The following is a 16,664-nucleotide window of genomic DNA, read 5'->3' on the forward strand; positions in this document are numbered from 1 at the left end:
CTATTTGAAAATTAGTAAGCACTTTTCTTGTTACAAAAATTTTGTCGATCGGTGTACTGTAACACTGACGTATATAACCTAATTTTCGTTCCTAAAATCTGTATTTTTTGAAAAACTAAAAAAATTACATCGCAATAAAACTATTCGTATATAAAATATTCCAACATCAATTCTATTACACTAAACCTTGTTCTTAACATAACCAGTTCAAAGTTTTCACGTTACACATAAAAAGTCAATATTTGTTGATCAGTGTTATAATTGTCCAACCACGTCAACTAATTTTTTTTCTATGGTTACAAGCCAACAATCAGTTTTGCAACAACGAGTAAACGGCAATTACAAGAAAATGTTGGACATGCAATTACAAACGTTCGGTGTGATTATAGTGGTCGATGTCCTATTCAGAACCGTATTTTACCTTTATAGTTAAAAATGATGATCTTATACAGTAAAGGACTGTACAGTAACCAAAAGTATAAATTGTTCTCATCGCGGTTACATCAAAACGAAGTATCTCTCAGAGTACCTTCCACCAGTTTTCCGTAAGCTCTGTTCACGGTTCCAAAAAATCGTCTCACTCATCACCTTTTTCCCATATATTTTCTTGCCAACAAATCTCCCCGTTTGCGAAGACCATTGAATTTACGTTGCGTATAACTAATCTCTGCGCAATTACCGATCATGGAAGTATACTCGATTTTCATCTTCTAATTGTTATAGACAAGAGATGGTTACACACGTACTCCTGATGATTTATAGTATGTACCTATACTTTATACCTAACCAGTTTATTTCCCTGTGTCTGTACTTTTTCTACCATTTACACCCTGCGGCAGGTCTGTTGTGTATCAACGTCGAGGGCGTGTGGCATGTATACGTATGGGGCATTCTACGCCAGCTCAACCAACATCAAATTTTTCTCTGCAGATTCGTTTTATTCGCGTTGTTTTTGCAAAACGAAATGTCTTTGGTCGTTATTTAAAAATCTGAAAAAATTCCGAATAATCTTACGTCAGATATAAAAATTTTCAACCCTAGACGTAGAGTGGGCCAGCTTTTCGGGTTTATTGTTTTTTTCATTTTTTTTTTTTTTTTTTTTTTTTTTTTTTGGAAGAAAGATTAAAAACAATCAGAAGGAAGAGTCAGTTTATCATGAGCGATTGCTCAAACGTTTTTTTTTTTTTATATGTAACACCGGATATTTGAGAATTTTGACAGATTCTAACAAACTATTTAGTTCTTTGCAATTTTTTTAAAACTGAGAAAAAAAAATCTGTAAGAATTCTTAAAACCCTGGCTTGCGTATGAAAATATTTGAACAACAGCCCAAACAAGTCTGACAATTGCTTCTGTTTCTTTTCAAATATTTTTTAAATACCTCGAAAAATAGTAGAACCGAACAGCGCGGCCCACTCGGGGTCTAAAGGCATGAAAATTTTCATATCCGACAAAAGATTATTGATAATTTTTTATATCAGAAATCACAAGCAATAGAAATCAAGTCGAAGAAAATTCGTAAGAATTCAGAGTAACTTTTTGGAGTTGGTAAAATTGCGTAAAATTTATTTTTAAGAAAATGTAAAACGGCGAGGGTCCGACGTTGGCTGAGTCGGCGTGGAATGCCCCGTATATACCCACGATACGTGTGCCCATTTACGTGTCGGCGCAAAGTGGTTCGCGTAAGGAAACCAGCGTCTGCAGGTGGGAAGATTGCGGTGAGGCCGGATGGCGCGTGCCAGACTCGCGCGCGCAGACACCGATCGATCCGAGTCGCAACCCTCAAACCCCTCGCGAGGACGGAAGTTCCGACTCCTTCGTTCCCCTCGCGGCGCTCGTTCGGATCCCGAGTGGCCTATTAACCCTTTGAGTCGCGCGTCGTTGGGCCGATAGTCAACTTTTATAACGAGACGGTATTGCACGGTGTTTGGTGTCGCAAATCGAATGTCAAAAATTCAAGATGTCGGACGAAAGTTTGAAATTTGATCGAATGTTTGTCGAAAAATTGTATGCAGGGGTTTTCGGGCTCGCTGAATGGATTCGCCATGTTGAATTTTCAAAATCTGATTTCGGATTCGTAATCAGCGACCCCGAAAACTCTTGGGCAGAGTTTTTTCATCGGATTCGATCGAATTCGACACTTTCATCCGCCATATTGAATTTTTCAAATCCGATTTTAGATTCGCAATCAGCGATCCCGAAAACTTGTATTTTATGTAAAACATGCGTACGCGTAGAGCGGTAACTTTCTCGGAAATGAAATATTACTTCAATTTTCATGATTTCTTTCAACCAATTTGTTTCCAGCAATAATAATTTACATTGTATCGTAATAATTACTAGCAAGTATTGAAAACCTATCGGTATACTGTCAGAAATAGCAAAAAACCGCCAAGAAATATGTTGAAAAGTTCACTGATTATACAAAAAAGTGGATACAAAATCGGTGGTAAGAATACTTACCGCTATGACTGAAAGGGTTAAATGGTTGATGTTGATGAACATTTCTTATAATGGACGAAAATCTAAAGAAACCGAATTTTCCGCACAACCGACTGCAGTTTTTCCAAATTATTTGTTTCCACGATTCGATTTGCTTCTGAACTACACGATCTTCGTGTGAAAGAAATCGAAGGACGGAATTGTAGAAACGTTGTGTCTTCTCATAGATACCTGCAGCGGAAGATCTGCAAGCTATCGGTAATAACTTCCGTCGCAATAAACAGATCGAGGCTCGCACAGCACACATACGCTTTCTGTCTCTTCATATCTGTCTCTCTCGAGAATCTAATATCCGATGGTGAAAAGTAGGTTGCGAGAAGATTCATAAATCTGTCAAGAGAGATGCGCAACACGGAGTGGTGAGCTAAGAGAGAGAAGAAGAAGAAGAAGAAGAAGAAGAAGAAGGAGAAAAACGGGCCGAGACGGGCGGAATGGGGCGGTTGGTTCAAGGTATAAGGCCGAGGCGAATAGAATAGATAGATGTATAGATAGGGAGGCAGAAAAAGCGTTTCGCAAGTGCCGCGAAAAAGGTGGAGGGGGGGGGGGATGAAAAATAAACGAGTGAATTTAGCCTGACGTTATACATACGAAGAGTAATGTCGCAGTTATTCCGCGTATATCACATCGAAAAATATTACGATACAAACACGCACTGTCGTTATTCATTTGGTTCATTTATTCTCCTTAATTTCTCACAATTTCATAGTATAATAATTACGAATGATATTTTCTAGATTCTGATTTATATTATCCGAACTTTCTAATTGCAGCGATCGAAGTACGGAATTTTCTTTTTTACGGTTAACGCAGAGGATAATTGTCTGCCTTTAAGGGGGGTGTTGATTAATATTATCTGAGATGAAAACTACGCAGATTCTTAATTCCTGGTGCAAGTCAGACTGACAATAAGCACACGGACGCGTCGCCGCACGTGGGCATGAAAATATACAGGCAGGAGTAACGAGTCGAGGAAACCGAAAAAACCTTTTAAAGTAATATGGTCGGGGCCATAACTTCGCATAAGCAGTACCTTCGGATGGGGGGGGAGGAGGAAGTGCGATGCCATGTTTGGAAAAGGTTGATTTGTTCGCCCCTTCAGATCGCTGGTATAATATTATACCGTTGTTCGTTCGTCGCGGATGAGACGTCTGTGTCTCCTGTACACGACCTCCGGTACCTTCGTCTGCAGGGTTCTGGCATATGTGTATTAGATTTATAGGAAGCAACCCTTTTTCATTTCATTTCATTTCATTTCATTTCATTTTGCTTCGTTCCATTCCATTATATTCGCCGCTCGCCGCAGTTTCATTTCACCCCGTTTCACCACCCCGCAATGGTTAGGCTGGACCCGCGGATTTGCTCTGCGGGTTATCTTCCGAGTTGCGGCCGTTAGTTAGCCTTGCACTCCGATTTTTATACACATCGCCACGGTTCTCTTTACGCGCTCACCAACGTCCGGGCTTCGTTATTAATATAGTAGTATATGGATTTCGCGTGTTTCCGTTTAATGCCGTTCGGCCAATTAAAAAAGATGGATATTTACGCCCCTGCAGTCCTTTTCTCACCTACCCGCGATTTTGATGTGCTTTTATATGCACATACGTATAACACGGTCAAAAGGGGCGGGTTTGAAATTCCGAAAGTGCAAATTTTCGAATTTTTTTCGTGCCGAAACTTGAAGTAAAGAAATCAAACTTTGACGAAACATCAAAGTTTCGAATGGTCCGAAAACCGACGATCAAAGTTCCGGAAGGACGAAATGCCGAAAGGGCGTGACCCCGACAGGTAAAAGTTCCGAAAGTGTGAAAGAGAGAACACTTGAAAATCCGAACATCGAAATTCAGTTTGATCCAAGATTTTCTAATAACTAGAATTTTCGGAATCTTGCATTTCGGAATTTTGAACCGTCGGATTTCCGACGACTTGAAACTTTGTTGTTTCTTCAGAGTTTGTTTTCTTCACTCAAGTTTTGCCACCAAATTATTCAGAATTAGGCGCTTTCGGAACTTTAACCTCGCCCCTGTCAGAGTGGAAATATCTACTCTACATCCCGTTCTAGCCATGAAATTTTCGAGTCAAGTTAAAAAACTTTTGTCCTCCAAAGTACGCAATCAGGTTTTTATCATCGTTAAACAGTCGAGATATTCTTTGTACACGATGGCACGGTTCGACGTGTAAGCATCGAAAAAAAAGAAAAAGAAAATAAAAATAATACCTCATTCTCCGCGAGAAGAATAAACGCTAAGTCGATGTAGAAATTCTATCTTCGAAATGAAAGGTAATACAGCTAAGGATACATAGAACGCGGGGTGGATGTAGAGGGTGGTAAATGCGGTGTAAGCAGGTATCTAGCGTGCAGTTGAGATCGCCCGAACGAAGCGTTACGGCTGATCGTAAAAGACAAGGTACCGTAAAACGGGAGAAATTAAAAGTTCGAAACTCGGCTACAGGACGTATACCTGTAAGGATTCTGCAGTATTAAAAGCGAAATGAAACGAGTGCCGAGTTGCGCGCGAGGCGTTTTCTCCAATAAATGCGAATTCCTCGATACGTGATATATACGTTTTTCTCGATATTTCGGCAAGGCGGTTTCAACCTCTGTGCCTGCTGCATTTGACGTCTTTCTCGCAGCGGGAACGACGTGAGTTGGCTCCGGTAACGGGCGGTTTTTTCTCATGTTCACCTCCTTCTTCTTCGTCTTTGGATCAGTCGGTATTCAGCGCACACCCGATATAAACGTCGTCATTAGTGCCGGTCTCTCCGCGTTCTTATTCGCCATTGCTGTATTATACTCGATGCTCTCCGCTTCTGCGGTGCCTCATGAAATAAGGATTCAGCGAAAAAATCTCTGCCGATTCTTCGTTCGTCCTCCGGTGGCCCCCGGACTAAATTTTCAATTCACTTCTTAACCCCGGCTCCTGCGACGGCCAGTTTCTCGGGATTGATTCGTCAGCCATCACGGCTCATTGTCAGTTTTAACATGCGAAAATAATTACCAGAGGGTACAGAGTGCACTGGATTTGGTCATCTTACGGTACCAGCAATTTTGCCCTTCGTTTGATCCACTTGTGGACATATTCATTACGTGTTATTGGAGGTTGTGTCCACAAGCAGTACAGAAATGCTTTCGATCTACCTATGCAAACATTGATTTTCAAACCAGAGTACCGTGACTCTGTTTAATTCAATTATAGCTTTTCGATACGTTTTGCTGCTTGTGTAATTTGAAAAATTTATTATCAGTCCAAGCGGAGCGCTTGGACCGTTTGATTCCAGTGGTATTGAAACTTCGGTATAAACGAGCTTGCTTAAACTTGGATTGTATGATCGTGAATTGCGTGACTGAGATATTAATAGCCGAAAGATTGAGAGATCCAGAATTTCATGAAGGTGCATTTTATGCGGTGCAGTGATTTAGAAAGGTGCATCCGCCTTGTATAATATTGATACAAGTTTTCTTCTTTAACCTAATCTCGAAGAGCCGAAGGGACGCCTTTCGAAAATGAGAAATCAATCAAACCTGGCGTTTATCACGATGATACGCCGTGGACTGCAGACTTGTACAAATTTCTCTTGTACGTGTACCGGCGACCCTCAATTTATGAGCTTTTCGAGTTTGGACAACGTAAAGGCAAACAGACAGTCCTAGGCAGCCAATTACCGAGGGTCGACGATCGTATTTATTTTCGACTCTCGAGCTCCCCCAGCTTCGTTTTCACCCCAAGAGGACTTTCGACCTCGACTCTTGGCTAGGCGAATCGGAGTGAAAATAGCCGGATAGGTGGCTAGTTTTTTGATTTTACGTTAATCTTGAAGTTGGCGGAGGCGACGGGGTGAAACTGCGATCTATGGAAATAAAGGAATACCTCTGAGCGTATACACGTCGTGCGATATTTAATTAGCGGATCCTGTAGAATTGTGGATTTATCAAATTTCCTTGATTTATCCCCAGACATTATCCGGTTCTCCAACTTTATATTTACACAAGCACAAGCTCCTCAGATTGAGAGGCTCTCTTGAAACTTTCCAAACTCCCCTCCGTCCCCTCTACACCCTCTCCACTTTCCGCAGTTCCCATCTGCAGCCCCGGGACGAAGTTGCTCTTCAGAATTCGCTCTCCTCTCCACCCTCGCTGCGGATCAATACTTGGAAAATAACAAAAGTAAATAAGTTTCAAACGAATGACAAATATGGATTATTCTACCCAGGTCTCGTAAATCATCAATATCCGTATAGATAGTTCAAACTGCTGCTGCTACTGGAATGCTAGACGATTGCAGCGAGCTTCATCCCCACTTCTATTCGGCAATTCGCTCACCGAACAAATTAATCTCGAATTTATCGATCTCTCCCTGCTTCCTCTACGCACTGATGGAATTCTTTTTTGCCCCATTCGAAGAAACCGCCATCCATCCGTTACAGAGCGAATAAAATTATCCCCACGTCCATCTTCTTGCAATATTGTCACAATATTTTCACATCGGGTCATTCCCATGATCGCAATTTTAGGTGAGCTTAGAGAGCGAGGTTTCCGAATTGATTTTTATTTCCTGTTGATAATTGCATTCCTCTCTACAGGTATATATATATACATTATACATGTATATATGTATAGGGTTTACGTTGAAAAGAAAACTCGGTGAAATTTCATCGCGGGGAGGAAAAAAATAAAGCGTTGGAATCCAGATTCTCTCCTCGGGTGAATTATTCAAAAGGTACGAAGTAAATGAATAATATATTTGCTCTCGTGTATGGAAGGGATGGGGGTCTGTTACCTACTTACGTAAAACCATACCATATCACATATGTGTATTGCATCTGTAACCGAGTCTGGTAAAAGCACAGTTAAAGCTGTCTTGGTATCGCTGGTAATAATTACATCGGTAAAAAGACGTCACTTCTGAATATTTTTCAAAGCCTGCAGTGCGCGTAGCTGGACTAGATTTCATCGATCAGCGTCTGTAACGTTACTGGAAAAAAGTTGAAAGCAATATAGCGTATGTTGAACAAAAGTTGCAACGTATCGTTATACGTGTAGCTGTGCTGCAACTCTTTTCGTAAACACATAAATTTTCGCCATCGTTCAATCCGAGCCAACTCTGCTGACCTCGCAGCATTCGCAATTCCCCGACATCCAACAGAGTTGTCTATCTACGACATAACCGTATAACTCATACCGTGACGGTTTCATATGGAAAAAGTTTCTCGACCATTTTCTCGAGGGTAAACCTATCCCGGTGTTGTTAAAAGTCTTGGTAGTGATCCTAGCGATCTCGTATAAATTTCAAAATCATCGATATCGAAAACACGACAAAAATCGATCGATTGATCTTCGAAACGCAAAGAACGTGGATCGGCATATGGCAATGTACGAGTCGCCATCATTGTAACACCTTTCGCGTATTATCAGCACAACTCATACGTAAAAGCTAAGTCACTGTCAAAAAAACAAAAAAAAAAAAACACAAAATTATAATAAATGAAATACAGAGAGAGGATTTTAAATTCTGATAAGAACAGAAAGGCGAAAGACACTTTGTACTACAAAACTTGAACGTCAGACATTTGAAAACAATTAATAAATTGCTGTGCGATGATAAGCGTATGTTTGGAGGGACGAACAATTTTGTTAAATGGATAATTGCGTATAACAATTCCAGATCGCATAACTCGTCAAACCGTAAATAAAGAAGGAAAAAGTATTTCACACTGGTATATTTCATGCGAGAAAAGAAAATCGTTTTATACATAATACATGTATTTCCGTTGTTATAAATAACTAAATTAAACGGTCCGCGGGAGTCTTTCCGATTCTTGAGCTTTTCATCGTGCGTCCGCACCCCGTTCTACTCCTGCACTCTCGTGAGGTAACCACCACTTCAAGCGATAATGATCAGGTAGCCGCGTTAGAACGCGATACCCAAAATATACGCAACCGAATCTCTACGCCGGGTTTCGAGTTCCGGGCACGAGACCGTCAGGTGGCCGGCAGGTACCCAATGTCTTCGGCCCATCACGATATTCTCCCCGCCCGCGTTGGTGGCCGCCACCTGTTACCCAGGAGCCATTTTATACCATCAACCTTCCTCTTCGATCCTACGATAAATAGAGAGATCCCTTTTCCACGCTCTCGAAAAAAAGGTCATCGGCTATTTTTTCACACGTCTTGTGAGTGATTTATACACCTAACGGAGTTTGCGTGCACGTGTACATACATACATACATACATGCATACCTACGTACCTACCTACTTTCACTGTATGTACAATTAACCTGGAATGATGTCGACGGATTGATATTTTTCCTTTGTATATTTATATTCGAGTCACGGATTCTGAGATGTCATGGTAATACGAAATTATGCGGTTCTTCCTCTTTCTTCGGACCCAGATTCAGCTGCCTGATCTCGTCTTCGTATCGCAAATTCTTCGGAGGAGGACGAACCAGCCGCGCAGCTGCTTGTGCCAAGCTGTTGCAGGCTGAAAGGACTCCGCGTATTCCGTGTATAAAAGGCTGACGAAAGAAAGTTGTAAAAGGGGTTATAGTCTGGTCGGGACTTTTCAAAAATCGTTTTTTTAAAATTTCATTTCGTAATCTACATATATTCAAGAGCTTGTGCAATTTTGCACGTGTTTTTCTGAAAACTACGTTTTCAAAGTCGGTGAGCAAGATTTCTTGGAAACGGCTGGACCGATCAGTCTCAAATTTTTACACAAGCTTTATAAATATATTTTTCACTCCTTGATCGAAGGTTTTTTCTTGCCGATAAATATTCACCATTTCACAAACAAATTAAGGCGAATATTTTTATGGAAATCGATTTTTTTTTGTATAGTTACTTTATCGCTAAATTTGTTGGTACCATATATTCTTATGAAAATCGTGACTGATTTGATACCTGAGCTAGCACAACTATTAATTTCTTTTCTTTCACATTCAATTAGGTTGATGAAATTTATTGCTTTTTTCTTACTAACTTGTTACACCATTTTCAGTATTGCTGTGCTACCTATTTGTCGAAAATGAATATTTTCCACACTCGATTCTAAACTTGGCTCAACCATGTATCAGCCACTGTAGCAATTTCGTTGCTTCTCCTCTCGTAGAAGAATTAACTACTGTGAATGTTGCCAGGGCTCTGGGAAAGAGCACAACCACACCGAATCCACGTATAATCGTGAAGAATAAACTGAGCTACACAGTCATAGCAGAAAAATTTGTCACAACAGCTAGAATTTTGCAAGTTTAAGTACCGGGTTTGCTACATCGAAACGCCACTTGGCTATGCTTGCAAAATATTTGTTTTACTGTTCTGGTTTCTGCTTCGATATTTAAAATTCTTGCTGTGACATATTTACACTAAAATTTGCTGATCCAGCAAATTATTATTTTTTGTGGCAAACGCGATAGGCAAACGTAAAGTATTCAATTTCTCAAAAATAGGTGGCACAGTGAAATTTAAAGAAGGGCAAATTTGTGATCGTGCTCATTAGGCTGAAAAGCTGGTTAACAGACGTCCTATAAATAGAATTCTCACGTCTTGGATTGATTCGATTAATCGAAAATTTTTCTTGCATTGTAAAATGTGCACTTATCTTGGTTACAAGTAGTTGGAAAAAAAAAAATTAAAAACCCAACTCGAGATGGTGCTGAAATTGATAATTGCCGTTATTGAATCGAAGTAGTTACGTTTGACAATGTTTCATGATTAAGCAATTGGTTTTTGCATGGGCAGAAATACGCTCACCCTTTTCCTTTAACTAATTCTTTTGAATCCGTCCTTCTGGAACGATCCTCAGTAAGGCCATGTCGGTTATGCGTTTTGACATCCTTGGGATAAGGTGGACAAACGAATATAAATCAGTTAGTCCAGCGCTCGACTGACTGTCCGCTATCTGATCGCTTTATCGATATTTACAAGTGTAATTTAGCCTTATAAATCATGCAAAAACTGGTGCTCATAAATTCTGGAAGTTGGACGACGACGAGGACGACGGGTATGGCGACAGTGACTGGTTGGTGCACTTTGACGAGGAGACATGCCGATACTTAGTTATACCCTGCCTACTTGAGAGAGATCCGAACGGACCAAATTGAACCGAACCAAACCAAACCTTAACATTCGCAGGCCACGCGCGAAATAAAATATTTACGCGATGGAATGCTGTAAGGGGTATAAAGGAGTAGCAGTTATACCCAGTCGTTCACCGGGTCCATAAAACAGAGGTGGCCTCTATGATTAAATGGCTCGTAATGGCATAAAAACCCGGCACACGGAAAAAGAGACTTCCATATTCTCCAGCGGCTGGAGAGTGAGTTGAATTTTATCTCGCTATATTATATGTGATGAGAATTCTTTCACTTGTTCCTCAAAAATTCTCCCCATGCAAGCCTTCAAATTAACCGTTCTCGCAATTTGCTGCATCTACTTTTTTCCATGAATATACGTCGGATACCGACGATCAACGAGAAATAATTAGGATGAGAATAGAGAACCCAGTAATTTCAGGCTCCTATGGTAATGCTTTGTACTCTTGCCCCCTGTTCAACCCAAGGAAAGAAGGATGGCAAATAGTGTTGGACGTGTACTGCAGCTTCGAAAAAGTTCGAGTGATATTCGATCGAAGAAACATGTCGAAAGAAGTCGATTTGTAACTTAATCTGAAAGTCATCAATTAGATCCGTAGGATGTAGGTATCTCTGAACGAGAGACTCGGCTGAAACGTATAAAGTGGTACTGAAATACGCATATATATATATATATATATATATGAACGAGAAGAGCCGAGAGCAATCGGAGGGGGTGTGGAGGACGAGGAAGGCGGAGAGGGGACGAAGGACAAAGCTGAAATAATGCAATAAGAAGAAAACCCGTCTCTTCTTTGTCCCTAACGTGCAGAGCTGGGACATCATTCTTGGTTCGGTACAATTGCCGATGTTGTTGTTGTTGTTATTGTTGTTATTATCGTAGCTGCTTTTAGTTTGATGCTGTTGTTACGATCGTCGTTAACGTCATCATCATTACTTTAATTGCTACTATCGTTATTCGAAGTTATTCGACGTGTCCTTTCAACTACCTACTTCTCTCGAAATGGAGAAACGTTGATAAAAGGTATGAGATAAAGCATGTCGTCGTCGCCGTTGAGAATATAATCCATTATGCAACAGTGCGCAGGTGATGTATTAAATGCATAGTAAATGAAAGTGCCGTATCTACAGACTCAGCTCTCTCTCTCTCTCTCTCTCTCTCATGGGATTCATTCTTCTGGTAATACCATAAATGCAATCTTCGGATCCTGCGGCAAAAAACGAATCTTCTTTTTCCTCTCTCCCTCCCTTGTCAGCACATCTTTGATGTCGAGAGGAAGAGCCAATTTGCATTGTACAAGAATTACCTCTCTTCCGTTTCCTTTTATTTCACCCAATTTACGTTACTGACGACGGTGAGTAGAAGCAAGATTCAAAAAAATTGATCGCTGGTCATCCTCCGATTTCTTATGATTATTTCAGATTTAGATCGCTCCGATTCAGGGTTGAGAAGCGTTGATTCCGGGACGTTCGTACGCATGTGTAGGTACATACAACAGAGCGATGTTAAAATGGGAACCTAGCCTTACCCTCCGCTGACTCGACCGATGAAAAAGAGCTCTCTCGCGTTATAAATTCATGGAATATTTGCCGACAGAACGAAGCACTGACAACTCGGTGTGTATATACCCAGACAAGGAGGAGAAAAAGAGAGAGAGAGAGGGAGAGAGAGAGACATACATCCCCAACATCCACAGCGTCTATGTAAATCGATTGGCCAAACACAGTGTTGCCACGTCTCGTATAAAAATGAGCTGAAAAATATTTAGGAAAATTTGGCCACAGGACAGGAGAGGTACAGAGCCGGTGTAATCGAATTTCTTCTGAAATTTATTCTCCTGATTTCAAAGGCATTGCTGCAGCAGCAGCAGCGGCAGAACTCTACTTTATCATTTTGTAGAGAGCAAACTGTCCATTATAAAAGATGATGGCTCAGCCATTGTTCGCCACAATTCTCATTTATCTTACAAAACGTTTTTCCGAAGGAAAAGAGCTTACCTCTTCATTGCAGGGGTGTTCACCCTATCTTTTCTCGACAATTATTTCTACTCGAGGCGTTGACCTCAGTGACCAGCGATGAACCGCGAATCTGTCAGGGACCATCTCTTCGGCTTCGGTTTGCTAAAAGGGTGGATTATCTCTTGTCAGAAAATATATGCACATGTACCTACGTGGGATATTTAGTTTGTTTTCAAATGTAGAATGTAAGTTGCTCGAAAAGCAGGTTGGTTTTTTCGAAATCAGCGAAACACCCCACTAAGGTGTTCATTAGGGTAGTCCTTGTTTAAGGTGTTGACAAATGTTTTCCGCCTTACCACCCAAATCAACTTCCAATAATTCAACAATAATTGCTTTATTTTTTCATTTTTTTTACCTCGTTTCTAAGACAGTCCGATTTGTAATTGAAGTTTCTTATATCAACTCACATTGGAAAAACTTTTTTTTCTTGGTCTATATTTTATTGCAATAGTAATAATGTTCCAAAAAATCTGTAACTACGAGGTCTTAGTGGGCATTAGTGCTACTAACTGAAGCAAAATACACATCATCATACCAAGCAATCTATACGAATTGCACTACTTCTAAATAATAAAAAGTCAGGTTTTGCTGAATTAGCAATCTTAGAATTGAGGTAAAAATCTGAAAAAATTAGGCAACTGTTTTTGAATTATTCCAAATTTATTTAGGGGCGGGGCGGAAAAATTCGTCACCACCCTAAACAAGCACCACCCCAGTGTTCATAATGCAAAATTTAGCGTTACTAACTCTTTGAAGTTGACGGCATCGAAGACCGTGTCGGGCATCTCACGCCAGAGTACATTATGGATGTTGAAAGTGAACAGGGCGGCAAGGAGGATAGAAATGACGGCGACGCTGGTGAACCCGGGGTAGTTGTAAAAGTGGCGAGTCCCTGCCCAGGTGAATGCGACCCAAAGGGCGTTCCACATCCCGGTATAAGTGCCGCGAAGTAGAGTAGGCACGGTCCTTGCCCCATAGTTGAGCAAGGTGCCGTAGCCAAGCCCGACGGCGAAGATGTTGGCCGAAAGAAGAGTGGTGGCGGGTCCTGTGGTGGTGAAGTAGTCGTCCTGGAGATTGGCCATCAGTATAAAGGTGGTGATGAGGAAGAGGAATATCGTGAGGTGAAGGAGCCTCTTGTGACCCATCATAAGGAGGCAGCACTGGCTGACGATGATCCCAGCCATTTCTACGTGCCCGATGATCGCATACCAGACCGGCACCCGTTTATGGTTGTAGATCAGCTTCGCCTGAGCACCTCCATTTATCACGCCGGACAGGCAGACGAGGTACCCGATGCTGATCATCTCGCAGGCTACCCCAGAGGCTTTCAGAAGATTCCAGAAACTCGGCCACCCTCGGGACAGCTGCTTCTCCACGTCGCTGTGTTCGACGTAGACCACGTGGAAGTCCGAGGGAATTGGGGTGCCGTTCGTCTTGCCCGCCTTTTGGATCACCGCGCCAAGTTGCGCCGACCTCCGCGTGCAAAAGAGCCAGCAAGGTGATTCAGGCACGAAGAAGACCAGGGCCAAGAAAAATGCGGCGACCGGAACGTTGATCACCAGTAACAAATGGTCCATCGATCCCATCGCCTCGAGGAGCGTCGGTGTCACCCCAACGCCGAGGCCGTAAGCGAGACACGCGAACGCCATAATCCGAGTCCGTGCGACGTTGCTGCTCAGTTCGGCTGCCATAATGAAGTTGACGATGAAGCCACCGTGGAAAAAACTGTGACAAGTCCGGACCACCACGTACGTGACGTAATTCGGAGAGAAGACGAGACCCATTGCTGTAAACGGAGTCACTCCGCTCGCGATCAGGAGGACGGGACGACGGCCAATCCGGTCGCTCAAACAACCGAAGGTCAGGTAACCCGTGATCTTACCGGATATCATAAGCACTTCCCACAGCGCACGCTCGTACTCCGGATTGCATGCCATACGAAACTGCAGGAAGAGGAATAGATAGAAGAGGACGTACCCACATACCAATGGCTGCATAGATATTTAACGCGAACCTTCTCGGCGACGGTCCTTCCGAATTTTCTGCTATAATGAAACCTCTTGCACTTTACCGTACCAGCCTCGTTGAGTCGATTTATCGTTGGACTCCGTTCGAATGGAACACCCCTTAAAGAGGCGAAGTCATACCTGAACATGCGGCAACCCCTGAATCGATCGTTCCATAGTTCCGGAGTGAGTCTTATGGCTTTACGTGTCCCAGCAAATCCTGCGACTTCGTCGTCTAGTTTGGGCTGTTCGGAGCGCGAATAATGGCGATGAAAACGTTTCTGCTAGGGATAATCTGGCGGGTTAATGGGCATACCGCGTCTGCGTGGCTGTAAGTAATCCATTCCTGGTTTGTCCAGCTCCGAAGAGTCGCGGGCTTTTCGCACCACCATCCGGCCAAGTGCTGTACCGGTTCCAGACTCCCGTTCAGCATGTGGATCATGATCATTGCGCACGAAATCGCGGCTATGATCATCTGCCAGATGCCGAATCCGGCCGCAGCTACTATCAGCTCCTCGGACGGTACGACAACGTCCCGGTCCCTGTAAGGGCGTACGCGTCGTCGGGGTTAGACGAATCCTTTCAATCAGAGGGTCGGTCGTGTAATTTCACTTTTCATATTGCTCATCATCCAATCATTCTGATTCGTTGATTAAACTTTGCAAACCAATCAGAATGCTTGGATGGTGGGACATGTGGAATTACATAGTCGACCCCCGGGCTGTGACTTACGCTCTTTCGACGTCCACTGCTGACGCCCTCATCGCGGTGAACCGGATTCACGGTCGTTAGGACTTACAATTGAATCGCATGATCGCGTCGAGTCCTTGGAACTGTCAAGATGCCGTACGACGACATTTGAGCGTCGGTGGATCTCGGGTGTTATGAATGTTTAACGAGCTAATTCTCGGAGGCCGAAGGCGATCGTCTCTGTTTTTCCGAGGTCTTAACAACTCTCGAGCTCGTTAATTTCACGGCGTAATTCGACCCAGCTTCCTCAGCCCTTTTCAAGTCGCCGGAATATCCGGGGGCTTAGCTCGGGCCGACGGGACGGGTCAACTCGGCGACGAGGATGGCTCACGCAGCCTTGGGAAAGACCTACCCCAAGGCGTCTGTGATAGGGGTTGGACCGGTTGGTCGGATGGCTGCGACAGTTGCCGGGATTCCGAACTAACCCTGCGGGGATAAACGGGCGAGCCAAAGGGTCGCTCCCTTTTCACCTCCGGCTTGCCCATCGTAAAATATCCTCCTCGGCTTCGTGGCGTAGGTCGGGAATTCTGCACCGAGGTCACGCGGATAACTGCAAGCATACATATTAGGGTGGTTCATTTTTTAATCTAATCATAAGAAAATATTTAGAGGCTGCTACCAATTATTTTCATATTTTTTATTCATTTTCAAGTGTACACTTTACGGACTTGTATATATGTATTAGTTTATTTCTTTCGCATCGTGGTTGATCATTGTTTATAAAAATCACTACTGAAAATGAAACTAGGACATTAAGGTGATGCGATACTCCTGTTTGGGTAACAAAAACTGTTATCCAAATTTCTCCGAGACGAATAATATTTCGGATAGAAGATGAGAACAGCTAACTCCGGAATTGTTAGGCGCAGTTTGCTGTTGATTGGTGAACGATTAATTGAACCACGGTACAAAAAAAAAAAATAAACTAATGAATATATAACAAGTCCGTAAGGTGTAGACACAAAAACGAATAACAAATATTACAATAATTGGTAGCGACCTCTAAATATTTTCCTACCTCCTCCAGATTTTGCGACAATTTTTCTTCCAGTATTTCTCACAAATTTTTCGAGTGGCACCGCAAAGAAGAAAGAAAAGTTAACAAACGAACCAGCCTAGTGAATATGCAATTATTTCCACTCTTGCTGATAGTGCATTTTCGCCATTCGTTAATTGAGGAGATCGTGGAAGAAAAATACAGTGACAAAAAGGTGAAAAGTGCGAAAAGTAAGAAGTAAAATAAAAGGGACTGCGTCCCGAAGTGCCGAAGATGGCGCGAAGCACCGGGAACAGAGTCGG

General features: G+C 42.4%; 1 protein-coding gene across 1 annotated transcript; it reads right to left on the reverse strand.

Moving 5' to 3' along the window:
• Positions 1 to 13,328: 13,328 nt before the first annotated feature.
• LOC124302014 (solute carrier family 22 member 5-like) lies at positions 13,329 to 15,379 on the reverse strand. Its single transcript, XM_046757752.1, has 4 exons — positions 15,348 to 15,379; positions 14,932 to 15,157; positions 14,624 to 14,860; positions 13,329 to 14,552 (listed from the first exon to the last, which is right to left on the reverse strand). Exons 1-4 carry the CDS (start codon positions 15,377 to 15,379, stop codon positions 13,329 to 13,331), a joined length of 1,719 nt encoding a protein of 572 aa, XP_046613708.1.
• Between the last annotated feature and the right edge of the window lie 1,285 nt (positions 15,380 to 16,664).

Source organism: Neodiprion virginianus, chromosome 4 (assembly GCF_021901495.1).
Source record: "Neodiprion virginianus isolate iyNeoVirg1 chromosome 4, iyNeoVirg1.1, whole genome shotgun sequence".
NCBI lineage: Eukaryota > Metazoa > Arthropoda > Insecta > Hymenoptera > Diprionidae > Neodiprion > Neodiprion virginianus.